Source organism: Patagioenas fasciata, chromosome 3, assembly GCF_037038585.1.
Source record: "Patagioenas fasciata isolate bPatFas1 chromosome 3, bPatFas1.hap1, whole genome shotgun sequence".
In the NCBI taxonomy this organism is placed as follows: domain Eukaryota; kingdom Metazoa; phylum Chordata; class Aves; order Columbiformes; family Columbidae; genus Patagioenas; species Patagioenas fasciata.
Window position 1 is genome coordinate 79,361,056 of NC_092522.1, and position 26,671 is coordinate 79,387,726.

At 40.5% G+C, this 26,671-nt stretch overlaps 2 protein-coding genes across 3 annotated transcripts in view; one reads left to right on the plus strand and one right to left on the minus strand.

The window, feature by feature from the left end:
* RTN4IP1 (reticulon 4 interacting protein 1) overlaps positions 1-16,415 on the plus strand; it is a 70,128-nt gene extending 53,713 nt beyond the window's left edge. The window contains exon 10 of the mRNA XM_071806674.1: positions 16,401-16,415. The gene's annotated coding sequence lies outside the window, so the exon portion shown is untranslated. The remainder of the gene's footprint in view (positions 1-16,400) is intronic.
* The window catches only part of CRYBG1 (crystallin beta-gamma domain containing 1), a 95,408-nt gene that overhangs the window by 25,680 nt on the left and 43,057 nt on the right, over positions 1-26,671 (minus strand). The window contains exons 1-8 of one of the 2 annotated variants that reach the window (XM_065835673.2): positions 16,971-17,141; positions 14,093-15,585; positions 7,077-8,526; positions 6,808-6,984; positions 4,394-4,441; positions 4,168-4,286; positions 2,632-2,794; positions 1,511-1,650 (exon numbers count right to left, since the gene is read on the minus strand). In XM_065835673.2, coding sequence (XP_065691745.2) covers positions 1,511-1,650; positions 2,632-2,794; positions 4,168-4,286; positions 4,394-4,441; positions 6,808-6,984; positions 7,077-8,526; positions 14,093-14,844 — 2,849 coding nt within the window. In that variant the 5' untranslated portion in view covers positions 14,845-15,585; positions 16,971-17,141. Of the gene's footprint in view, positions 1-1,510; positions 1,651-2,631; positions 2,795-4,167; positions 4,287-4,393; positions 4,442-6,807; positions 6,985-7,076; positions 8,527-14,092; positions 15,586-16,970; positions 17,142-26,671 lie in introns of those variants that run through there. The other variant, XM_071806673.1, reaches the window with a different exon arrangement.

Sequence of the window (26,671 nt, forward strand, 5' to 3'; positions counted from 1 at the left end):
TCATGCAAGCAACTGGCAGAAGAGACTTCTTTCCACAATTGGCTAACCAACTGGCGTCTGAGGAAGATTATGTTCAAAATGTCTATTTTGCTTCCTGGTGCAAATATCAGTCTGTGTTTCCTCAAGAGATTCAAATGCAACTGAGAGAAATTAAGACTGTAAGAGTTTCCCCAGATGTAGTGCAAAAAAAAAATGCTCTCACACTGACACAAAATAAGGACCAGTTGTGTAGGATGTGCACAGGCCCTGCTTCCTTTCAAAAAAATTTGTCATTTCACTATTCACAGAATGCTTTTAAGCGAGGGACAGAAAAAAAAAGTGGAGAGGTAGATTAAGTCTATTAATAATCAACCTCCAAACAACATTTCTGATTCCATTACTTTTGGCAGACTTCTTACTTGGACTAAGCTTGCAGTTCAACAGAAGCTCCTGACAGAGAACTTACTACTTGGGACACTTCAAAGTTTTCCTATATACCCAAGTGGTTCATTTTTTCCCCAAAGATTTAATTAGATAAAATACCCTTTACCTAGCAACTAAAATGCCCTATCCATCATGTGGTGTACTGGAATACATCTTTGCAGTGGTATGTAATACTTATCTTTAGTTGAGCAGTTTTTGATCATTAAATAGACTATTTGCAGTAAGGCAAATGCTGTCAGTGCACAAACATGACATGGTCAACAGGCAGCAACCAAGGTCTGTATACCCTGTAGAACATCCTACAGGACCCAACATCATTGAAAGCGGTTCCACTCTTTCACTTTTTCTGAAAGCTGCCTCCCTTTTTGCATACCTTTACCAGTAGCACTTTGAGGCATATTTTCAGTACCAATTTACAAATTTGCTAACTAAGTTATCCAATCTACCATTGGTACAGTGTCTGGATTATTCCTAAGAGGTCTCCCTTCTCATAAAAGCTTGCTTAGTCCATGACATACATTACACTCATAACTCATAAAGCTAGGTATTTTCACCTGACAGAACATACATGTCCTAAACATCACCATAAAACCACGGATTAAAATGCGCTGTGAAATGTAAGAACGATTTCCAGAGTCCACATATGACACTAAGTCATATTTTGTAATACAAGGGTTTGAAAATTTTCTTCTTTTAGTACAGTAATTTTAAGTTTAGAGGAAAGCAAGTGAGAAATGTGGTCATATCACAACAGTTCATGCCCTGACTCTCCCTCAGGATAAGTTTGTCTGAATGAGAAACAGCAGGAGAGGTAAACTCATTCTTTTGCTACAAACATAGAAGGGTTACTCTGTCTTTACTACATGCCAGCAGAAGAAAAACTGGCTCCAACACAAAACATTTTAAGAGGTCAGGCTCTTCAAGGGTGAAGCATTACAATGATGTACTAATGCTACTGTCAACAAATGCTACCAAAATATAGGACTAGAATAAATATAGTCTGCTTGCATGTCTGATAGGTGTAACTAATGGTTTAAAACAAATTCCTTTCATAGCAGTACACAGTCATGCAGAACTACGCACTTACATGCCCCAGTGTACTTTGATAGAACAAGTCTTCTGAGTGGTGCCAAACACCCCGATTTCTTCAGTGTCGTCAAAAAAGGAAGTCACGATTCCTAGCCCTTCAGGTTCTGTATACAAATCAATTCGGCAAACCCTGTAATCCTGAAAAATTAAGATTGCCATAATCACTTAATCTGTGCTGCAAGTTCTGTAATTAATATGGATAACTAAATCAGTTTTGAAACACCTGTTTATTTTAAATTATTTCCCCTGTTGTCAATTACTACTGCTATTAGATACTTATAACAGAAGTATAACTAGGCCAGTCTGTCTGTATCTGTTTGGACTAAGACCACCTCTAGGACTAGGTCCATCTCTAATCAACATTTACGTTGCTTACTTTTTGCCATCTAGGAATGCATCTTCTTTTCATCAGTTAACATTCCCTCTAGCAAATTAAACCCTAATATAACACCAAGCAAGCCATTCTTGAAGAGAACTGCAATTTAAACAAGAACTGTAGTTGCAAGCAATATATATTCTTCTTTTTTCCTTTACTAGTCAAACAACTTTATAGTTCATGCTTGTTGAGGCAGCCTGCAAAGGTGACTACTTAATAGTAGGTTAAAAGTGCATGTAGGAAGGCTGTTCCACCATATGTGAAATTCCCTGGTATGTCTGTGCATATAGGGCTAATTTTTGAGCATCACACAAGGTTTGGTGTTTGAAATTAAAGTTCATGTGGAGTATAAATTCAGTTTATATTACAAAAAGAAAATAAAAACCATACATGCTTTCGAAAATAGGAGTGTGGAACTACTGATGGTTTTCAGGGATGTTTTTCAGGAGAGACTGACCAGGCTAAAAAGCGTAAGCTGTACATGTTTTTCTTTAGAACAGACTCCAAAAATCACACTTTTTTTCCCTGCTCTGGCCTTCCAGTGGATGTTACCATAAGCCCCACTCTGCAAACCCGCCCCCCCTCATTTTTGATTAAAAAAGAAATTCAATGTAGAAGATTGTTTCCTACATTTACAACTCATGTTACATCTGTGTCCTAATACACCAGTCACTCTTTGTATCATATAAAACACCACCAAACATTAAGATCCATATAAAATTTTCTTTACTTATATTACTTGCCTTAACAACATGTCTTATTGAACCAATCACTGCAGGCTTTAGGGATTTGCATTCATTTTGCTCTTCAGAAGTACCTGCACCCCAAATATCTGGGAGTTCCAGCTCTCCTTCTTCCAAGGGAATAGAGGGGCCTTCAAAATTTGGTTTCTCATAGAGTATCCAGCTTAAAATAATAATAGTAAAAACAATCTCATTTTTAATGGTGCTTTATCAAACGCGATTTGCAAAAATCATGCTCCCATTCAACAAATCTTTTCACAAGAAGTATTATTTCCAGACCCTTCCCACCACCTCAGTACAGCTTATCTGCCCAACACCGTTGACACAACCCATTTCTGGTCTCTGTGATACTTTTAAAAGCCATGATAGAAACCAAAGATGCCTACTGCTGACTTGGTAATTTCATCAAAAACTCCTCCACCTTTTTAAATTGATGACTTGGGGCAGCAAGACTACTCTGTCTATGAACACCAGACTCTTGCATAAGATACTAATCAGAACCAATTTGCAGGTTAGAAAATGTTGACACTGCAGACTGCTGCATCATGAATAAACAGACAAGCTACTTGGATCCTGTGAACAGCAGCCTAGAGTTCCACAGGGGCTGGTGTACATGTACCAGGATGATAAGACTGCTCAGAAGACAAACACAACTTAACTTTTAATGGCAGGCTTGAATATATAACTCTATAAAAATATATTCATCTGCAAATATACCTCCCCCGCTCTGCCTCGTGCTCTCAGTTAAAGCGGGGGGGGAGAAACAAACAAAAAACCGCAGTCCTCTAGTCCCTGCAGGAAAAGATACCTGGTTCACACAGACCAGAAGTTTTCATTCCAGTTTTCTGAAGCCAAATAGCAATCAGTGTGCTTCCCAGCACCTCCTACTGCCGCTAGCCCATGTTTCTGCAGCGTACTATCAGATCATTACTTTTGAGAACCTGCTATTTGACTGTATTATAGTCTGGCCACAACTTAATTTGCCACCTATCCACACCAGTAATGACTGTTCTGTTAATGTGACAAAGAATGTAGGAGACTAACTTGTTTTGAATTACCTGTAGGCAATCTAGTTTTTAGAGAAAAATCCCCCCTGGACTTACCAGAGAAAACGTTCAATTATTTCTACAGCATCACTTCATACCTTTGGACACAGAATTAATCTTCTGTATCCAAACCCATATCAGATCTGGCTTTCAAATCCTTTGCCAGCCTTTAAGCCCAATCCAAATACTATGCAAAAACCCATAAAGGGGAGAGCAGTCAAAAAGCAGCATAGGTGGGCAGAATCTGCCATTTCATCCCACCTGGTGAAATGTTGCATCCTTCCATATGGTAACACTCACTCAATTAGTCAGCAAAATACATTTCCTGGCCCAAAACTTCTTATTGCAGAGAAATGCCACACTTCTTGCTCATAAGTGTCTACATTACATGACCACTTGCAAGGCAGACTTACTGTGAATTAGATGCTGGTTCTTTTTCAAAAAGATTTTTAGATAGACCAATGATAAAGAGTAAAAATTCATCTCTTACCATCCTCTGATGACTTTAACTAAAATTGTTGGTGACAGAACCCATGAACTGCAATCCAGAACATCATGGAAAACTTCAATACCATCTTTCTGATAGTCTGACTCACAGTATATCACCAGCTGTGTTAAAAAACCAAACAAACAAAACCAAAACCCAAACATATAATTTCATCTTGCTATGCTTTAAACACACAGAGGAACAATAAAGATAATAAAATTGATCTTACTTTGCCAGGTCGGGGATTGATTTTACTTTGTCCATTTCTTGAAAGTGCCTAGGAAACAGTGGGGAGAGAAAAGTCACAAAACAAACTCCCAAACAAAAAACGTATTCAATAAAGATGCTCGGCTATAAAAAAGAGCCAGTGAAACGAAACAAAAATTAGTCTGAATAGTAAAAAACACTTCAACTACACCTACTTACTGCTTCAATTCCTTTTTCCTCCTGAAAATCAATATTTTGCTACAAATGTACAAATTTACACACTTAAAAAAATAACAAACCAAAACAACTTCAAATTATAATCTGATGCCAACTAACCTCAGGCTTTAAATGCTTTAAAATCCTGATGATCAGCTTTCTATATATTCCAGGAGTTTCATACCAAGAGACTACTTAAAAAACTGGCATTAATACAATACATGTTCTACAATTATAAAGATATTAATGAAGATTTATATGTGTGGTAACCACAAAGCATGAAATAATTTTGAAGGAATATATGAAAACACCTGAGGAGGCATGATGGTGTGTACATGTATGAACTAATTAGCATAATGAATTTTGTGCTGAATGCCTTGTAACAAGATAGGTTTCTTCAAAAAACAGGAGAGACTGACTAAAAATGCCGAGAACAAATAAAACACATTGAGGTAAACAAAATCTAAAGCAACGTTCAAGTCAGGGGTAAATTACATGATATAGAATATATGGGAAAATTGTGGTTGCATCACATCATCTTAAAACAAATGAAGTGTTTTAATTATGTGTTTGGTTTCCTAGCAGGCACCAGAATGCTCATTCTGGGACAGGGTTCTGCTCTTCTAGGAACTATTCAAACAAACAAAAGAACACAAAGAGGTCCTGCCCCTAAATAGGTTACGTGCAAGGAACTAACACAAACGTATCATTCAGCATGCAGCACAGGCAGTGGTCTCAGGACAGATTTCCTAAGCACCACCAGATTTTTGTAGGCATCATCGAGACATGCTGAAGCATGACTGGTTTTTTTTAACCTGTGCTTCAATGCCAGTCACAACTTGCTCTGAGTTTTAAGGAATGCCAAAGCCATTGTTTTGGGCTGCCCCTACTCTCTTCTTTCACATCACCCATTAGGCATCGCATCACCATTTTCTTAGTCAGTGGAAGATGCACAGCAGGCACACAACATACAAACATTTTTGGTTCTATCTAACTTGAGCAAGACACTTCAGAGTCAGCAACAGCGCTGTAGAAGTCCTGGAACCTGACAGAGACTAACAGGCTTCTCTCAAGAGCAGCCTTACACATCTACATACGCCCTTGCCTCACCAGGCCTCCACACTACTGAAAAATTGAAACCCACTCAGTGATAACATTTTAAGCAGTAAAAAAAAAAAAAAAAAAAAAATCAGTACTAGTCATTTAGCTTTAAATTCAGGTTTTGAAATACAAGCAGGACCATCCAGAGTAAGAAAGGCCCTTCAGCTGACAGCATAAGTCTACACCACTGCAAATAACCTCCCTAATTTTCACCCCCACACTAATTAAAAGACTTCCCAAAACAGGAAAATCTACATCCTCAAAATGGCAAAGTAGTACGGGTGATTTCCTTCTGCAAGGTGAAGTAGAAAAGAGTTATTTCTACCACTACCCCACCCTTTTAATAAAACTGTAACAGCAGATAACCATTAGCTTTGGAGAAATATTTCTCAAACTTCTTATACGCTGTTTCAGTTCCACGGATCACATTAATGTGGCTAATAAACTCTGGAGATTATATTTCTTCCCACGCTTCTTAAATCTCCTGATTATAGTTTTCCTCTCAGGTAACGGTAAGGGCCCACATCAACAGAAACAACAGGTACTGTAAGATATTGGTTCATCATTTTCAAAATAGAAATTACAAAGTTATCGCACATTAGGGTAAAGTTGCCTTGAAGGGAAAATGCAGGTCTGCCTTCACTCACGATGAAAAGATGCTCATAATCGGTCAAAGGGACAGCCCTTCACTGTAGCGGCACTTTCAATAATTACTACTATCAACTCCTTAAAGCGTTCTTAAATAACACAAATTTTCTATCAAATGCATGGGAATAGCAGGAATGAAAACGGAAGGCAAAAAAAAGTTTGTTAGCATGAGATTTGTTACAAAAATAATACAAAATCAAGTATGAAGACATATTCAAACACACACTTTCAAGAGTCTCAAAATAAGGGCACTGTGAGGAAACATAATCATGTTAATAAATGCCATCTCATTTTCATGTGTAGCCAACATCAGATGAAACTGGTATCATACCTACATCCATCTCTATGTATTTGTAATCTATATATGTCCCTAAGAGGAGAAAAGAAACCAAACAATGTATGCACAGTGTCTATAGAAAATCAAAAAGCTAGATAGCTTTCCATGCAGATTTTAAACTACACAATACTTACATCCACATCTAATAAACCAGCAGGGACATTTGCTTCATATCTGCTTGGCCCTAACCAACTGGAAAAACCTTTCTCAGGGTTCCCATAGTTGGGCATTTGTAAGCTCAGTTCTTTTTTCACACCTTCTCCTTGCAGGTACTTCTCCACAAAACTTGGAAACTTCATATCTGAAAGAGACTGAATTGCAAAATCAAAATTAACAGTCAGTCATCAATATTAACAGTAGACAAAATTTTACATGGTTGCATTTCATGAATGATCTTTATTACCTCAGACTTTTGAGACATGCTGAATGGCCCAGAAGCATCCTGTGGTAGAGGAGACATCCCTGAGGAGTCAGCTGTAAAACCTGCTGCAGTGTTATTTACTGAAGTGACAGAAGGATTTAAAAACTTTTCTTTAGCCAGCAAGCTTGAGAAGAGGGAGCTTTTTTCAAGCCGGGATCTCTTAATTTCACCATCTACACCATCACCGTTCTCCTTTCCATTTATTTCCTGAGGGAAGGCAGGTTCCTCTCTACTACATGACTGCAGGGCTTTGAATATGATGCTTTGCTCCGTTGATGCACGCTTGGGCCTGACTCTGGCTATCGTTTCCAGGCTTTGCATTTTCATTTGTTGAGTCGGTAACAGATCCTGTGCTTTTTCCCTCCTCATTCCCAAACCAAAAGTAAAAACACTAGGATCAAATACTTTCTCTAAGTTGTCTTCATGAATGGGAGGCATTGCGAAGTGGGGTGCTGGGGACTTCGGAAGCTTTGACCTTTTCTTTTTCTGGGGTAAACAAACCGAGCTGTCCAAGTTTTTTATTGTTTCTGCAAACTTCTTCATGTCAGATGGGGAATCAAAAACGCTATCGTCTTCAGCAGATCCATTATAAGTTTGGCCTGGGCTCTTTGGTGTATTGGTGTTGTGCTCTGATATCAATATGCTGTCTTGACTGGTGTCATCACATTGCAGTTCTGCAAGGCTCAAATCTCCTGGTTTTGCCTTTTTATCTCCATTTTCGATCTTCCTAAATGCTGACCTAGAAACCTGATGAGATGGTAGAGGATATTTATCATCAGTGCAAGCCGATAAAACTTCTGTGTTTGGCAGTACCTTTTCTTCATTTCTGTGGAATTCTGAGCTTGTGTTGTTTCTTTGGTGAGAAGTATCTTGAGCATTTTCACTTTTCGTAGGCGAATGCAACGACAGTTTAAAAGGTAAACTTTCTTTTTTAGCTGTGGTTAATTCTGGATCAGGTTGCTTCACAGAGACACTACCAGCATCAATTTTGCTGTTTTGGTTAAAAAGGGATATTGCAGCTTTTACTTTGAGTTCTGTGGTCTTCCCAACATCCCCATGAGAAGCAGAGCCTTCTTCATTTTTGCCTTTTAATTCTGCAGTGCTTTCTTTCTCTGGTATGCCATTCTCAAATAACTTCTGGCGACTGCTTTGCTTATTTAACGTTTTATCAGGCTGTTCACTTTCCTTCGGTTGTTTTCCAAATTTTAGCTTTGCTCTGCCCACAAATGTGCTTGGTACAGTACTATTTTTTGAAGCAGGGATGTCAGCAGGCTTCTGGCTAGCACATTTATTTTCAAACAAGGAAATTTTGTTGGCAATGTTGCTATTAGTTCTATTAACTGGTTTTTCAAGAGTATCCTGCTCACTTTCTAAACTGTCTTGATTCGTAGATGCTTTAAAATTCAGCTCTACACTCTTCGGTTTGGCTGGACTACAGGAGGCAAAGCGATAGACAGTTACATCTTTGATTAATCTTGGAGAGACTGTAACAATTTTGAAAACAATAAGATGTAGCATTCTAACGAAATTTTCCATAGTCATATTCAGTTTAAGTTTCAGTATCTCAAAAGGAATTAACTAAGAAAGGAGTAACTACACCAACAACAAGAAGAAAATTAATCATTAAAAAGGAGAATACATTTCAAACATGTACATAGTTCTTTAATGCTCAGTAAAACAAAAAGCACAGCAGCCTACAGTATCTGCAATTGAGGTGGAAAATTTACTTATGACAGACACTAAAATTTAATAGTGAACAGGCAGAATAAATTATATGCATGCAATTCCCTACAGAGTTTAGGAAACAAATAGCAATTCATTAAGGTGATAATGAGTTGGTTAACATTTGAATATACCTCTCCAAGAAGTTTTGAAGACATCTGCCCAGATTATTTGCAGCCCTTACACTGCAGAAGCAACCTTAAATCGAGTAGAAGACCACTGTTGGCCTCATTAGGGCTGATGGAAAAGGTTAACTGTCCCCAGTCACTGCATCACCACTTGGCTAAGCAAACACCATGTGTGAGGACCCTACCTTCAGGTAGAGTCAGCTAACAAATTGTATAAGCCAACCCCGTCGATTTTACTACAATTGAGTTAGGAGACACTTTCAGGACTTCTCTGTTAGTGTGGATACAGAAGCACGTACAAGTACATAGCACACGGCACTCACGCACGACAGCAGATGGCTGATGACATGTGGCTGAGGGTTTTAAGCCTCTGAATACCTTACCCAGGAAAAATCGTCCATGTCACTTGCTACTGAAGGAACAGCACAAATAGCTGGGAAGATGCAGAGGACACATCTTCAAAATTTATCAGTCAGATATCAGCAGCGTCAGTCAGCCCGCCATCACCTCAAAGGCAGACCTGTTCTCCACAGAGAAATCTGGAGATTTCTCAGCAATGGAAGAATAGGCAGAAACAGTACTACATGAAAACTGATGGTGGTGGGAGAGAAAAGAAATTATACTAGCTTGCAGTAATGATCTCCAGAGCCTATCAATCAACGGATGGTTCTGGTATTTAAGTGCTTTCTTTTTTACCTGCACAAACTGTGTTCACTGAGCTCTTTGACAGATCTTTGGCCCAAGAAAGAAGTGTGAGGTACGAGTTAACATCAAAAACCCAAAACTGAGACCACTCCTTTCTCCTCTTCATCAAGAAATCCATCCCAAGTAAGAAAGTGAACTCTACTGAAGCAAAACTCGTACAAATTTATTTTCTTGGGAAAAGCATGAGGAACAAACTTACTGAAATAAGAGAAGGAACCCAAAATCAGCTGCCTAAGAATCTATATAGAAAGCAACTGTTGAAATCACCATGTCTTTTCGGAGAGAACTTTACAACAGCGCTCACTGTAACCACCAGCCTGCTCACATTGATTCACAACTGGAAGGTTCTTAGGAAGGACAAGTTATCAATAATAAACTTAAAAAGGACCGGCCATACTTCAGGTAGGAGCTAACAAAACACACTTGGAAAATCTAACTCTAGAAACAGAAAAAAATTATTCCTGAAAGGGGGAAGGAAAGTAGGGAGGGAACTATCACACCACACAAAATTAAATATATTTAGATCCTACTTTTCATTTGCAGTAAGACTGTTTTCCCTAAACTTTTCAAAGTTAATTTTTTCTACGACTTTCCTTTTTTGGAAAATGAATATAAGTTGCAAGGGATCTCTAAAGGCCAGCTAGTCCAACTTCCTGCTCAAAACAGAGACAGCTTCAAAGCTGGTTCACGTTGCTGAAGGCTTTGTCTAACCAAGTTCTGAGTACCTCTAAGGGTCAAGATCTCACAACCTTATTAGGGAAGCATTGCAGCAGGTCAGCCACTGCCACTGTGAATTATTCTTCCCTTATATCCCACTGAAACTTCACCGTTGCAACTTGGAACCACAACCATTGCCCCTTCACCACACACCTGGGATGAATCTGGTTCTGCCTTCTCTATAATACCTCTACAGGTAGCGAGAAATGTTGGGGGTCTACCCATATCCTTCTCATCACGGTTGAACAAATCGAGCTGCTTCAGCTTCTCCTCATACATGGTATGATCTAGTGCCACTACCCTCTTAATGGCTTACCACTGGACTCATTCCAATTGTGAACATCTCTCTTGTACCAGCAGGAGAGCTGGAAGAGGAGGGAGAGGTACAATTCGATGTAATGCCCTGGATGCAGCCTTCTAAGCACCAAGTATATTCTCCTTTGACCTGCTGGCTGTGCTCCTGCCAATGTAGCCCTGCACAGGCTTGGCCTTCATGTGCTACAAACACGGACTACTGACACATGCTGAATTTGCTGTTCCCCAGGACCCTTCATGTCCTTTTTTGAAGAGAAGAAGGCACTTACCCTCTCCTTCTACCTGTATTTTCAAGAGGTATTGCTACCAGCCTCGTTATCTTAACCAACTCACCTCCATACTACCTTTTTGTCAGTGTCACTTGCACTTCTTGTGTATTTCAAGCAACATGTATCCTCCTAATAAAATCGGTATTTCCCTCTGTGCCTTGACACAAGCAAGTGTAATGGTTAACACTGATAGTTATCAGCCCCACCTAAAACCTGTTTTAAATTAACAGCTAACACCTCAAAGGTATAGTTTCAAAGTTTGCAAATTTACACAAACAACCACTTCAGCACTTTGCATTTTACATTCTGCAGCATTTCTGCACAGCAGCAGCAGAAAAAACAGCTGAGACTGAAGAGCAATAGAAAGCTCAGCCCTGGAGCTCCATCCAGTACAGCTGGTCTCCTCTAATCTTTTCATTAGTACTAAGAAATATTTATTTTATATACAGCCAAAAGATACGTCTTATTGCAAGAACAGTCTCTTCAAGCTTGTTTCAAAGGAGATGTTGTTTGAGTATCCTTCAGGCCTGCCCTCTAGCATGGGGGAAAAACATTGAAAGATGGATTCACTTAGCAGCAAAAACACTTTCTTACAAACAGCCCAATGTGGCTGATTCCTACCACCCACTGCTAATCTGCAATGCCAGGAACAAGCCGGCACAAGAGAAATACTGATGTCCCTCTCTTTGGCTACACCTTGCAGCTAACCTGTGGAAGCCAGCAGTTAAACCTCTCCCAGAACAGTCATACATTGAAGGTGAGTCACAGAGCTGAAGCATCCTGTCCAAAGGACCATGTCAATCACGTTAACCGATGCCAAAAAACATTGGTGCCAAAACATCCGATTTGAGGTGAGCGAAGAAAACCAGCATGTTAACAGAGCAGAATAATTCAACAAGTGGGCACAAATGCAAAGGCAACTACAAAACCATTTCTGAACATCAAATATGACAACTGAAGCCAAGTTTTCTGCTAAGCACATAAAAGTAACCACTGCCTGAGGTTTTATTTGCTGATTAAGATGTACCATCAACCTCAGTTTAGTCTCAAACCTGACAGATTTCCCTTTCAAAATCTAGAAGCAAAGTATCCTGTGACTTCCAAGTTGCACAGTATACAGACATAAAAGGAGAAAAGAAAGAAAATGCTATCATCACTTGCAGGGAATCTGCCAACCTGACTTCTTCTAAAATTGTTTCTAAAGAAACCTGATTCCCAGAACTGGCACAATGTCATTAGCAAGACACATTACTCATTTTTAACTAAAAGCTACTTTGATTATACTAAATCCACCTTACAGGAGGTAAATGAGTCTGTGAGTAAACAAGTATTCTTCAGCCTGAAAGAGATTCATGTGAAGAACCTAGCAAGAATTTTTTTAACCCTTGAAAATGGAGAAGTTATCTGTTCTCAAGTTCAAAGCAATAACAAGAGAACAAAAACACAGCTTCTTCTAGTAATGGCACCGTCTTTTCCTTTCCCATTTTACAGCAGCTTAATCCACATCCAGGTTTATAGTTCACGTGGTCTGACGAATGACTACAAATTATACCAGATAATCTGATAATATCAATTTGTCTGGCTAAAGAAAGTGTGTGGTGCTGTGCAATGACAGCTCTCAGATGTATCAGGAACCCTGTATGCAGCACAGTGGTCCCCACCCAGGGCTAAAGTTCCTATAGCAGCAGATAAGGCCAAGACACAGAGTGCCACACACCCCAGAAAATCAGGTGAAACAGAATAAGCTGTTCGTTCATTAAACCTATCAGAAACTACACTTGTCTATTACTTTACGGGTACAGCAGAAGATTATTCACTGTAAAGCAAGCCACGGAGATACCCAGAAAAACGAAATCTAGCTACGTAAGCATTTATAAACTGTCATCATTAATGACTGCAACACAAAGAAAAAACATGAAAGTTAGTTACCTTTCCTTTGAATTTGTGAAGATAGAAAACTTCAGGTTCGTAATCTATACTGCCCAATGGCAAAGCATCCCCACGTACAAAACCACCACAATTTAATTTTCAGTACTAGATGCTTTTAATTCAGTTACGAATGAGTAGATCAGATGTAGAGTATTATAAATCATGCACAGGACATTGCTCCTAATGCTACTACGCTTCTCACATGTGGGATGCATAGCTGGAAACATATGTGTTTCTTAAGCCATAATGTTGAACCTTCCAGCCCCCTAACACAACTGAATGACAACACTCGATGTACTTCAGGTGGACCTATAGGATTCAATGTACTCTGACACCTATAAATGAATGTATCAGAATGAGGAAAGCAATAATGGATAGTACATTGCTGTGACAATCAAACAACAGAAATGATGAATGTAATAAAATGATTCACTACAGAAGAGAACACACTAAAATCCAGGAAATCAGTTGCTGGACTCATTCTAGTGATTACAGTTATAAACACATCCACTTCTTTATACTCCTAAGTAAAGCACCAATCACCTCTGTTGACAGATGACAAAGTCTTTGAGTATAAAACCAAATCCTGCAAACTGTATAATTCTCCAAATGCCTGATGTTATTCACATGCATAAAAATTTACATGACTCATCCTGCACATACTTATGAAAGCAGCTATACGTATTCAAATTTCAAATCATATGATTTAAAAGTATCGAGTTCTACATTGCATCCTATGTTTCTTCATAAAATAACAGCAGAACTTATGTTGTTTCAAAGAACAATTTGAAAATATTCCTTATTCAATGATTTTCATATAGAACGTCTTCCACCATATCCTCAGCTAGTTACAGGTGGCAAAACTACATTAAGATCAATGACAGCCAAAGTAATCTGAGCAACAACGAGGGCACTGATGGTGATGACAGAGTAGCTTTTATGTATGTTAATTTATTCCATATAATGGTATTGACATATAAAGAAACTCCGTGCCTACAAAAAAAGGAAAATATTTTTCTAACACATGTAAACTACAATGCTTGTCAGGTGATAAATGTAATTTTTTTTTTTTTTTTTAAAAAAAGGGCAGTTCTTAACTGAAAAGAATCTAAATAGAGAAAAGACACATGGCTAGTATTCCTACAGAATCCTAAACAGAGATGCAAGCAAAATTACAGATAAAGGATAAGGTAAACTGGTTTATGTTACTTACAGGCTAATCTTCGTCATGACTGTTCTGGAAGCATCCAAACTCTTCAGCTTTGAGCTGTCTAAATCAGAATTTGTCTGTCTCTCAGCTGACATACACAAGTCTCCATTTTTAATCCCATCAGTACGCAAGAAAGCTCTTCCATCAGAACCATTACCAGTTTTTACTGCCTTGGTCTCATTCTTGCCTTCAGCAAACACCAAGGCAGTGTCTTCTGTCTTATCAGACAAAGAAACTTTGGGAGACTCCAAGCTGTCTTCCCCAAAAGCCACAGGTATAGCTCCCTTTTCCACTGAAGTTCTTTTTGTCATTGGGTTACTCTCTGGCGATGGTAAAGGTTGCCTTTTTGAGGAGTTATCTTTTACTTGACCCTTCAAACCAGTAGGGGAAATGGGGACAGCATCTGACTGATTCTTTTTATATGATCTTCTCCTTGCTGGGGTTGTGTTTGAGATCTGCTGTTTGCCTTTGTCAGCTTCAGTTTTAGATGCCCCTTTGTGAGCAGATCCAACTTTTAGGTCCTGATTATTACCTGGAGAAGAGGAATTCCTTTCAGGAGTCTGTTGCGCAGACTTCACTTTTCTTTCTGAGTTTATTATCTTGTCTGAAAACACCTCAGAAGGGACATCATCCTCAAAAACAGACTCTTCTCTTGCAGTAGTGTCAGTCTGGTTTCTCTCTCCATTTGGAATGTCACTAGACGACTGAGATTTTCTCCTTTTTCCAGATCTTTTATTAGCAGCTTTTTTATCCATTGTGTCCGAGTCACTACAATTTTCTTCTGATGTAACAGTTACAGGTTCATTAAGGAGTTCATCTGTTTTTCTTAGGTAGATATCAACTGTTAACACTCTAGCAGAATGCGTGTGTTCACTCGTCGCAGATTCCAAGTCGTATGGCAAATCCTTTGGTTTTGCATGCCCAGGCTCCTCAGACACCCACGTGTTCACGAGCTCCTTGTGGCTTAAGATACTCTTTTCTAAGTCTTCACTAGACAAATTTCTCAGGCTTTTAATGAAATCCGGAGTTGTGGAATTATCTATATCTGTGACAGATTCTTGAGTCTCCAGTTCTGGGGTTTCCACATTCAGGTTACCCTCACAGAAAGCGTTTTTAATGGTTTCACTGCTGCCACTCCAATCTGCTGACCACCCACTGTCAGAAGAGGCTCCCCTACTACTCCATTCTGAAACGGTATCGTGATACGGCAGTCCTGCTTCCCTACTGAAATTATATTCCTGTGTCTCAGAAACAGCACTCACGTTTCTCACTTGCTTCTGTACTTGAGGAGCTTCACATACTTCCTTTAGGTGCCTACAGTATACCGGCTGCACTCTGTGAGGTGAAATCGACCTCTCCCTTTTCTCATGTGAAGTGTGTTCTAGTGAACTTTTGACAGTTTTCCTTTTCCCTGTACCAAAAAAATTTCCAAGTCTTTCCAAAACTGGTTTCTTTTTATTCTCTTCTCTGGAAGAATCTGGAAATTGTGAGGTGGACTATAAAAACAAACAAACATTTGGTTAGTGTCAAAATTGTCTCTACAATACATTTGTTTGTATTAGCATCACCTATAAATTAAAAGGACACAGTGAATGAGAACAAAACAACTTACTGAACAACACTAGCTCTCAAAAAAGAACGACAAAAAGAAAACCCTCAAAAAACAATTAAAATCCGAAGTTCTTTCTGTATGTTTTTGCCTGTGTTTGTTTTCAAGTACGCTCATCTTGCCTTACAATACCAACATCATGTCCCAAATCTCAAACTTTTGCACAATTAGTTCACGTCACCCAAAAGACTGGGGACAACTTGCTTGGTCAAAATCTTCCTTACAAAAACAAGAGTGGGGAGTTTAACTTACTTTCTCCACATTGGCTAAATAAGTTTTGACACTTGTGCTGGCAGAGAATAGTTTCAAAGGTGTAAGTTGCATTACAATTCATACATTTCTCATTAATGAAGTCAAATAAATACTTGGCTTGTGTTTTGGGATAGAAAACCAAGAACTGTAAAAGCCACTGCATCAGTCAATGCGCATTACTGGGTCAAACACTGTCCTGGATTACTCCTGGTGAAGTTTTCTCGTATAACTTCTAATTAACATGGTAAACAGGAAACATGCAACAGCGTTGCAAGTATACATACATATTTGCATTTTAATACATTAGCACTTTTTACATGCCGGTACGATGAATACTTGTTTTGAGATGTCCATTTCAAAACACCGCCAGTATTTCCTACTCCGTCGGACCCGACCTCCCGAGGACAGCACGTTTAAAACTTGTTTTCTGGTTGTTTTTTTTTTCTGCAGACGCCGCGACCGCCTGCCCAGAGTCCAGGAGTTTCTACCCCGGCCGAACGCCAGGCCAGGCGGCGCCGAAGCCCCTACGCCCCCCACTGCGGGGCCTGCAGGGCCCCCCCCCGCCGCCGCCTCCTTGCCCGCGGGGTTGGCTACGGAGTACGGGCCCAGCCGGTGATGCCGGGCCGGAACCACCTCAGCACCCGCGACCCTGCGCGGCCCGCGCTTTACCTCCTCGCCCGCCCCCGCAAGCTGCCGCCGTCCTTCCCCAGCCCTGAACGGGACGAGCGGGCGGAAAGAACCGCGGCGGACTTGACCCGCACCGCATCCTCGCCCAGCTCCGCAGGTGCGGGCGCCTCGTCGCCTCGCCTTCCCGTCCGGGGCCCCGCCAACGGCCCCGACACTCACCGCCCGGCCCGGGGAGGTCCGGCGGTCCCCGCGCGGCGCTGCCCCACACGCACCGCGCCGCTACCCGCCCGGCTGCCCCGGCGCCAGCTGTCTGGGCGCTCCGCCTCCGCCCGCCCCTGCAGCGCGCCCCGTCCCGCCCCGAGCCACCGCCCCGGCTGCGGGCAGCGGGTCTACCTGGCCGCGCCACTTCCCCCGGCCGGGGAGGGTGGGAGGCGAAGGCTGATGGGCAGCGGAAAGCGCGGGAAAGAGGGCGCCGTCGGTCACAGGCGAGGCCGTCGAGGGGGCAACGGAGCGCGAGTGGGTGCCGCATCCCGGACGTGCCTCAGCAGCCCGCGCTGCGGCGGCTTCCTAGTTATTGAGGGCAAAACGCCGCCGCGGGCAAAACCGGCGAACTTTTGATGTTGAGGGAGAAGCGCCAAAGACTGAAGGCGGGCAGGCACGCCGCCTGGCTGCAGTGAGGGCTGCCCGGCGCGAAGCAGCGCCTGGACCAGGAGAGGACCAGCACTGGCTCCCTTCGCCAGGGCTAGGGGAAGGGGCGGCGCGGCCCACGGGCACCGGTTTGCCTCCGGTCGCCCCATGCGCAGTGCACGCACCGGCGGCCAGCAGGCGCGGTCTTCCCGACGGCTCCGGGACTCGGGGGTGCCGTGTGCGTGGGACGGTCAGCCCAGCCTCCCCTGGCCCCGGCCTCCCCCGGCCGCGCGGGGGTGCCGAGCCCCAGCAAGCGCCCGGGAGTAGGCGTCGCTCTCCCCGGCCCCGCGGCAGGGCCTGCCCAGATAGGCAGGCTGGGGCTGGCACCGCCCGGCGGCTGGGGCCCGTATGGGAGATGTCGGTTCAAAGCCCTGCGGGGAGATGAACCCGCATTTTCCACCTCGCAACAGCGGGGCCGGCGGCCGCGGCTGGCTGCCGTCTGTGCCCGCCGCCTCGGCCTGCCCCTGGCGCGCCGCCAGCCCGCCCGGGCCCCGGCTGCAGGGGAGCGGGGCGGTTCCCCCCGGCCCGCCTGCCCCGTCACCGGCCGGGGCGGCGTGAGAATGGCTTCGCGGCCTAATGGTGCCGGCGCTCTCCCCGGGCATTCAATTAGTATTTAACGTTTAATGAATGCTAAACTAAGTCCTCTTCTAATTAACGCTTAATTACTTATATGAAGTGGAACAGCTTCGACAGGAAGGACCACGCAGGTCTCACTCGGGTGCGTTCGAGAACTCTGCGCGGGGGCGGGAGAGACACCAGGTCAGCCTGCCCGCGGCTGGACGGGCGGCCCGGCCCGCGGCCTGTCTGACCCTCTGGCTGTTGAAGAAAAATAAGGGCCTTTTCTACACGGTCGCTTCTTCCTCCGGGTGAAAAAGTATTAAGTTATTTTTGCTTCATCAGCAGACTAATACTTGGCCTCTGTTCTGTAAGTCCACCAAACGTGAGTTGAGAAATATGGTCTCAGCAGCTCTGGAAGAGCCCCACAGAGGCTGCTTACTGCCTGAGAAACGGTGTGCAGCAGCAAAGCTTGCCCAAACGTCAAAAATACAGAAAATCTGAACTGAGGAAAATGCAGAGTTAACTTGTGCCACAATCAAACCAAAATCCACCAGAACCCTTGTCTTTCCCTGCCTTTCTTACATCTGTTACACAACTGATGAGCGAATACCACCAATGAAGTCCTGTGTCCACACACATAGTGATCTTCCCCCAGTGGCTTTCAAATAGGCACATCTATAATCATGACCCTAAATTGTTGGGGGTTTTTTATTTGTTTTGTTGATTCTTCTTGGTTGTTTTGGTCTGGTTATTTGTCTGCTTTTTTTTTTTTTTTTGGGGGGGGGGGGTGGTGTTTGGTTTGCGGTTTGGTTTTGTGTTTTTTTTTCAGAGATACTGAAATAATCTGCAAATGAGAAAAATCTGTCTTTTCCCTCCCTTCGCCAACTTCTTTCAACCGGAACCAAAACACTCGATGAAATAAAGAGCAACATTGAGGGCTGCGTTGAGTTCATACTGCTCAGACAGTTACTAAGTGCTTTAGTGATAACAAAAGCAACTATAAATTTCCCTATCAGATGCAACAATCATGAGTAATGCAGCCCAATTACTACCTAATTTCTTGATTCTATGTATGTATTGCCAGTACTAATTAATTATAGAGAAAGGATAAAGAGATAGTAGTGAACATTGCTAGCTTAAAAAAGAAGTAAAAATATGAAATTTTCAGCAACATTTAAGCCAATAGGGAATGAGTAACTCTAATTTATCTGAAAATTCATAAAAACTACAAGTGTGAGGAGGATGCATATATTGTTCATATTAAAAACTGGTAAAACACCAAAATAGGGGAAATTTAACTTCATTATGGTGTTGGTCTGCATGTTAATATTTGGATGTAAAATAGCTGTCAGTCCTTTAAATTAGTTGAGATTACATTATCAACCTGACCATCATTATTACACTTGCAGTCAAGTTTTAGGTTTGCAAGATTACACTTGGAAAAAAAAAATAGTTACTTGAACTGTGGATCTGGATTTTTCTCTTCCCAGCAGCTGATTTTCATAAAGTCTATGGGAACTTAATTATCTTTGAGACGTCTTCCCCTTTAGAATGTAGTTTAAACTGTCCAACAAGTTAAAAGGTGTTGGATTGAAGGGAGGAGGGACAGCCAGCCAGTCCAGTCACATAAGTCTTGTTTCCTCAGGCAACAAGGCTAAAGATTTTTTCTTGATCTTGAAATAGCTGCCCTATGTAAACTGTTTTGAAGTAATTTCTTCATACAAAGTACCTTAATTATATACAGCTCTTTCAAAACACATAAAAGGCCGGGTGCTTGCCCTGAAGAGCTTGTATTTTAACTCAGATAAATGTAGGTGAGCCAGTATTGCCAGTGCAATAGGGCACAGAGACCGAGCTTCTCAAGAGGTCCCAAAGTGGGGCCCAGCCTGACAGAGCGCAGCACAGGAACACTCGATTTCAAGAGCACAGCTCTGAAATGTTTGTTTTTCAGAAGGCAAGGAGTATCCTTGCTCTGCACATCGGGCTCCTTCAGCGTTTCTGCTCAAGCATTCTTACCCTCGAGACATAAGCTGTTTCAGAAATCCCTGATCAAAGGCGTTGGCAACTAAACAAGCCGGAGGACTTGCCTACCCATTGCTCGGACAGCATGGAGGATGCCGTTTCAAGCACAGTGCAAGAATCTTTAAAACGGTGTTCTAATCTGAAAGCAAAACGCCGCCTTCTTAACCAAGAAATGTAAATCTTGTTTGTATTTATATTCATACCTCTTTATGTGAGCATTAAAATATTTCCTCTGTTTTTGGCTGTTTTTTTTTTTCTCATTAGTTAATGTAAGTTGCCACAGCCAAACCCCTAATTTAACAACGTAATTAAACATGTGCTTTGCTGGTCTCCAGTGGAGAGAAAGCATAAGTTACTGTGATGTGTTGAATCAGAACTTCAGGCTGTCTCTCAAGGGATCAATTGGATGTTATTTTCTTAGATTAGTTCATCTGAGTCAGTTGAACATGACTGAAAACACTTCTTAGAGCAGACATTATAGAAAACACTAGTATTTTTACTAGTCATTAGCAATTCCGTGGTAATTAACAGGCACTAATATCTAATGTGGGCAGTTCTGTAATGGAAACATTTATTTGCTAGCATATGTTCACCTTCAGAGGGGGGAAAAAAGCAGTAAACTATTTAGTGAAGAGAAGTTTGAGCTTTGTAATTCACTAAAAGGTCTTAAATAACTGGATTTCAAGTAACATGAAAACCTATGAGACCTTTCTATCTTGAACAATTCTAATAATGTAGAACCCTTCTAAATTCATACTGGAACACCAGGAACTTTGTTTATCTTTAAATCACAGTATTGTAGTTCTCACAACCATGAGAAACAGAAAGCCTCAGAGTTCTAGCAGTCACGTGATACCCCAAAAAGTGCATTAGCCAGAAACATTTAAATAAATATACTACTCTTCAGGCTCTGCAGCAGCTGAGGCTCAAATATTCAACACTGGAAGTGCCAGGCTTTGTTAGGCTGAAAATTTGGCTGGAGGATTTCTGGCACAACGTGCTCTAAAAATGTTAGTAAGAGAACTAGAAGGAAGGATGTACAAATAAAAGCTAAGAGAGAAAAGTCTGAGCAGCACAAGACCCATTCGAGTCTCTGTTCCAAGTTCTACAGAGAGAAGAATTCATGCAGCTCTCCCACAGGTGAGTGCCCTAACTATCGGCAGAGAGAGAGAGTTGTAGACAGAAATAAAAGTTTGCTAGTTTTGCTTGTGCTCTTATTTAAAAAGCATGGGAAAAATATAATTAATAAAACATTTGACCTGAAACTTTTTTTTTTTTGGTGATTCATTGAAGGGAAAAAAACAATTCTATTTCAACTTAACCTAAACAATTTCTAAACTTAACCAGTTACCTTGCCATCAGTCAACTAGATTTGAATTACTTCAATTCACTATAATAATTTTTCTTCATTTATGCTGACCCTTCACAAAGCCACAAAAGAGGGTTTCTATTACGAAAAGTACAACTTATGTTTTTTGAACCCACACACTGCCTCCTTCCAAATACCATGAGTTTGGCAAATACACATTAAACTTTTTTTAGCATTTCTTTTAAATATATCAGGTTCCAGGTTGACAGTGTCCTCTTCAGAGGCAAAGAAAGCAATACACTTTAAATTCAACAAGTCCACTCTAGCACAGAATTCACTCCCTGCCTCTTCCAGGTCTTTGGCTGTTACATTTTACAGAGGATATAAATAGCAATAGCTTCATTTTAAACAGTTTCACCTGAGCTCTGTATACAGGGAACAAATGTGACACTGTTGAGCAGGTTGATGTGAAACAAACATAAGTTTTCTTAATATTTTTCTACAAACTATGTTTTATACTAAATCAGTATGTTTTAGCAAAGCAGTTCATGTCTTCAAGAGAACAGGACCTGTCTGCTTCCAATTTATTTTTTCAATATAAAACTAAATTTTCAGCTCAAATGTACACTGAAAATTCACCATTTTGCAACAGCATATATACTAATGAGAATACTGAGCCTGCATGTTTAATTGATTTTTTGAAAGGAAATAGTTCAAGAAGCATAGATGTAAGCATAAATCCCATATTATTTCTTAGGTGTCAAACACGGAGATTGAGATATTGGATGTATCAGCAAAACCGAAAGAAGCATATAATGCGAAATCAATTAAAATAAATATTTCAAAAAAGCTCAGGAAAGACAAAGAAGCATAAATAAAAATTGAACAGATCCTTGCATGTGTATTTAGGAAAGGAGGCTGATATAAAGAGCAGGCATGTCAGAAAAGGCATGCCTGCTCACATCTCCTTTTCCCCAGAGCTAGTTATTTCCATATACTAAAATCTTTACCCCCTCCCCTTCTGTCAACAGTAGAATCTGTCAGTTAAAGAGACACTCTGTAAAACTAACGGAGATCAGTTGATTTTATGATTTTTAAAAAATTAATCTTGTATTAACGTAAAGATTTCTGGTGGGATTTAAAGAGGGGGAAAAAAAAAAGAGTGCTGTTTGCCTTACCATGATGATGATAATTCTTTTTGCTGTTTACAGAAGAATAAACAAACTATGGTGTGTGAGATGCAGTCCTGTGTGTCATTAACCAAACCCTTTTTCTTAGCAATCCTCCCACACTTTAACCCCTTCTTTCTTCTGGCAGCACTCAGTTAAAAACAAGCAAAAAAGGAAGTAGTATCTGACTTGAGCCTTTCCAACTGATAAGTCATTTGGCAGACAAATTACAACTATGAAAGGGACTCAATTAGAGGATGGGAGAAAGAGCTGCAGAAGGGTGGCAGCAAGCCCTTCAGTAAGCGCCTCCACAGAAGGAGAGAACCTGTTGCAAAGAACTGTGAAGTCAGTGTTGGGCAGATGCCTTGCGCGCATTAATTAACATGCAATACTAGAACGCAGATATGCAACAGGAGGAAAAAATATACCACACACGTTGGTTCTCACAAACTCGATTACTGTTTGCTGATCCACATTTAAGATGGCTAAAGAAAAAATTACATGTGCCTTTATTCAGTAAGAGACTGATTTATACAGGCATCCTTGGTTCTTCACCTTCCTGAGTTCGTGTATTAAATCTGTATTTTTTCTAGCGAATTGTGGTAAAATGAGACTATAAAAGAGACTCAAAAAAGCAGAAAAGAAGCAGCACCAAAAGTATGAACAGGGACTATTCAACACTGAAGAACTGAGAGAATATTTAAACTTTTCTGAACTTGGAAGACTTCCAGATATAAAATTATATGCAAAAATAGCATTAATGTAGATTATTGTACTTGTAACTGTGTTTCAATGTAAGAGAAAGCGAGGAAGTTTGATATTAGTTAGCCTCATATCTTTGCTCTCAGGATTTCGAGTCTTGCTGCTGGATCAGAACTGTATCATTAGATAATCTACTCAGTGTAAAGATTCTTTTGAAGTAAAGAGTGAAAATAAACATATATTATCTGTGTTTTGTTCTAAGAGACAGGAACTTGAAAGTACTTTTTCTGTTGAGCAACAGAGGATAAATGGCAAAAGCATTTGGGAGAGGAAAAGCATTTGGGAGAGGAAGAGAGGGGCTTGGAAGTCTTTTAGGTTTCCCTAACCAGGAGCCACAACTAATAAATGTAACTCCTTTTTTTTCTCAATCCTGAATGCAATTCAGAATGATGAAGAATCTGTTACGTAAGTAGTTTTGCATTTGTTAGGTCTCTTTCTTCTAGGTTTGTAGGTGTTTCTTCTGTTTTGTGAGAGCATAGTGTCCTGCCTCTAACTCTGAATGGTGTTTATTGATAAGTATAGATTTAACATTAAGTTGTCTAATTTAGATTTACAGCTGACCGTGACACTTTCCAATTCCTTTTAGATTCAGTATTTATGTATAATTACTAGAGAGAGGAAATACGATTATCTTGCTGCAAATCTGAGAGTGTCTGTACGGCAGATGAAGCTGTAAATCTCTGGAAACCAGCTCTTTCTTAGGCACCATCAATCTTGATCTCTTCCCCTTGCTTTCACACAAAATTGTTGCTGTCAACAAGAGCTCCACGGTGTTGAAAGTACATGACTTTTGGAAAAATCTTGCAGCATTTCAACGCACATGCAAGAATTTCATAAAAGCATCAGTAAAGTCCCATAGCAACCCAAAATCAGGTACTATGGCAAAAACTGATAGTTTTCATTAATACTACTAAGCTTACAGTCAAACAAAACCTGCTGGTTAGGTCAGCTAAAAATGCACAGGTGACAACTCGTTGCGTTTTCCATTCTGCGTTGTTCTCATCTAATAAAAAGGATTTTAAGTAGTGATCTGAATTGATTTCTTTGCTAAGCACTTAGATACAGTAAAACTGATATATATTCCCAGAAGAAAAACTATGTAGACTGAAAACACCTTTGAAATCAGACTGTGGAAATTGTATTAAAACTGTCAGACTCATTGTAATATGTGGATCTCATTCCAGATACTCAAATCTGTCTCCTCAAGACTGTTTATACATTTGACATTAAATTATTATGGGACAAAGAGGAAATAATCCTAAGGAGCCACATATATTATTAGCCTTTTCCAAACACGGTACTGATGTGGCTGCTTTGTGCTGGCTAACTGGGCTGGCTCCTGGGCTCACTGGGGCACCTCTACATGATTCTGCAGGTAGCTCAAGAGCAAGGCAGGATTTCTAATAAGTTCCTGTGCCCAGTCTTACTTGTTAGGTAGCTCTAAGTGCTCAGCAGATGAAGGATATAGATTGTCTCACTCTGCTTCCTCTAGTTAGGAAACCTAGGTCCTTCCCTGAAGTTTTAATTTGGTCTCAGGAAAATATGCCTAGGAGTTAGTTTATCTAACTTTAGCACTCAAGTGTTTTAGTCCTTCAGCAGCTCTAGCTCTAGGTACCTAAAACTAACTTGTTATGTCATTTGGAATTTGGAAAACTGGGGTTCTTTTTGTTGGGCAAAGCAGATTGTCTGAAACTGTAAGTGGAAAACTAAAAGCCTTTTGCCAGCAACACGAGGATTTTCCCCAGGTCAGGCACAGCAGAAGGTAAGCTGTCACAGGCACACAGGGCAAGAGGCAGAAAGCCATCCTTCTCAACCCTGTGCTGTTAATGCAAGACTGTAAAACTGCAAAAGAATGAAGGCAGTAAACAAGCTGCAAATTGGACTGCTAGTCTGACCCAAGCCAAATTTCATAAACCTAACAACAAAGTGAACTGCATGTTTGACATGCTTGTTTTAGGAAGCAGATGTGACAATCCCGAAACAGGAAAAAATTACTGTATGTTTATGATTCTGAAAACCATTCAACAGGATGGAAAAAGACAATATTTAACCAAAGTGTATTTAAATATGAAATTAATAGAACCTCTATGGAAGTTCTCATTAAATAGATAAAAATCACGCAATGTAACTTCTGTTAGAAATTATTCCAGGGTACCATTTGGTATCTTCAAACAAACAGAACCTTTCAACTGAAATGTATCTCAAGTCAATCCCCAGTATAAAGGCATCCAAGATAGCAGCTGCTTTGGAAAATTTGGGCTTGATAGTCTATATGCTTCAAAGAGCCCTTTTGTAAAATGTGTAACGTATTTATACCCCTTGATAACTTCTTTGATGTACAGGTTTTCCATCACATACAGATGAAGTGTACTAAGTACAAGGAACTATTATTACTAGAATGCCTTATCCTGACTTTATAAAAATGGCTGGACATCTCGTTTTACATTTGAATTACAATGTTATAATTTAGCATTTGTTCTAAATAACAGTGTTCACCTAAGGTTCCCAGAATTCCTCAAACTAATTATTAGTATAGTTATTACAGAGAATTGCCTTATTATTAATCAGAATAAACTTTATAAAGCCAGTACAGAGAAGATAGGAATTACTCAAGACCCACTGGTTCCCTGGAGTGCAGTGGGCAAAAATTAAATCAAGTGGAATAGTCCTGCAAACTCTTTGCATTTAATCCCACAATTACATCAGTATTGCCTAATACTCACCATTAAGCAAGAGAAACTTCTAAGAGAAAATGTTTTAATGAAATACCTTTATATTCTTAGGTGTGTTTATTTTAGGCTCTGAACAGAACTTATTAGTATATAAACATTAAACTAAACAATACGTGTCTGTCCAGAAAATAGATACATTAATACTTCTGAAAAAAAAAAGGAGATGTATGTTTTCCTGCTATTACAGACATGTTGCATTATCCTACTGTGCACTCAAACTACTAAATGTTAGCTGCTAAAGAGATTTAACTACAACAGCATTTAAATATCACTGTATTACTATTGTATAGTTGGATGAAAGTTCAAATTCCTACCTGGTATTCTTAAAAAAATTCAGGTTTTACCTCTAAAAATACATTTTGTTGATTAAAAATGATGCAACAGGGAATTGGATCAGAGTTAAGCTCTACTGTTCATAAATACCAGCATTTCCAGGAAAGGTCAAGATTATTGATTCTGCACTTGAATTTCTGAATAAGAGGTTAGTTTGGGCATAGGCAAATCCAGCATACTCTAGGGTTGGCTTTGGTGTCTGTGGCTTAGAACAAGAGACATTACAAAGGCAAGTTTAAAGCCAACCCTTAGAAGCACTGTGATTAATCCAACACAGTTTTAACTACAACAGTTCTAGTGTTGGGCTCAAACTATTTTAGATCCTTCCCAAGTAAAATGCGGTAAAGCCGCTCCATTAGCATCTCTTGGGGACCACCTCACATAGGCTTACTCCATTATTTGTCAGTGCTTGAGAACATAGGCGGGACCTGGTTGTCTCCCATGAAAACCTGGCAGCTGATGAGTGCTTCCTGCAGGCAGACGGCAGGCGTGTGTCTTCTCTCCTGGTCCTACTCCACTGCT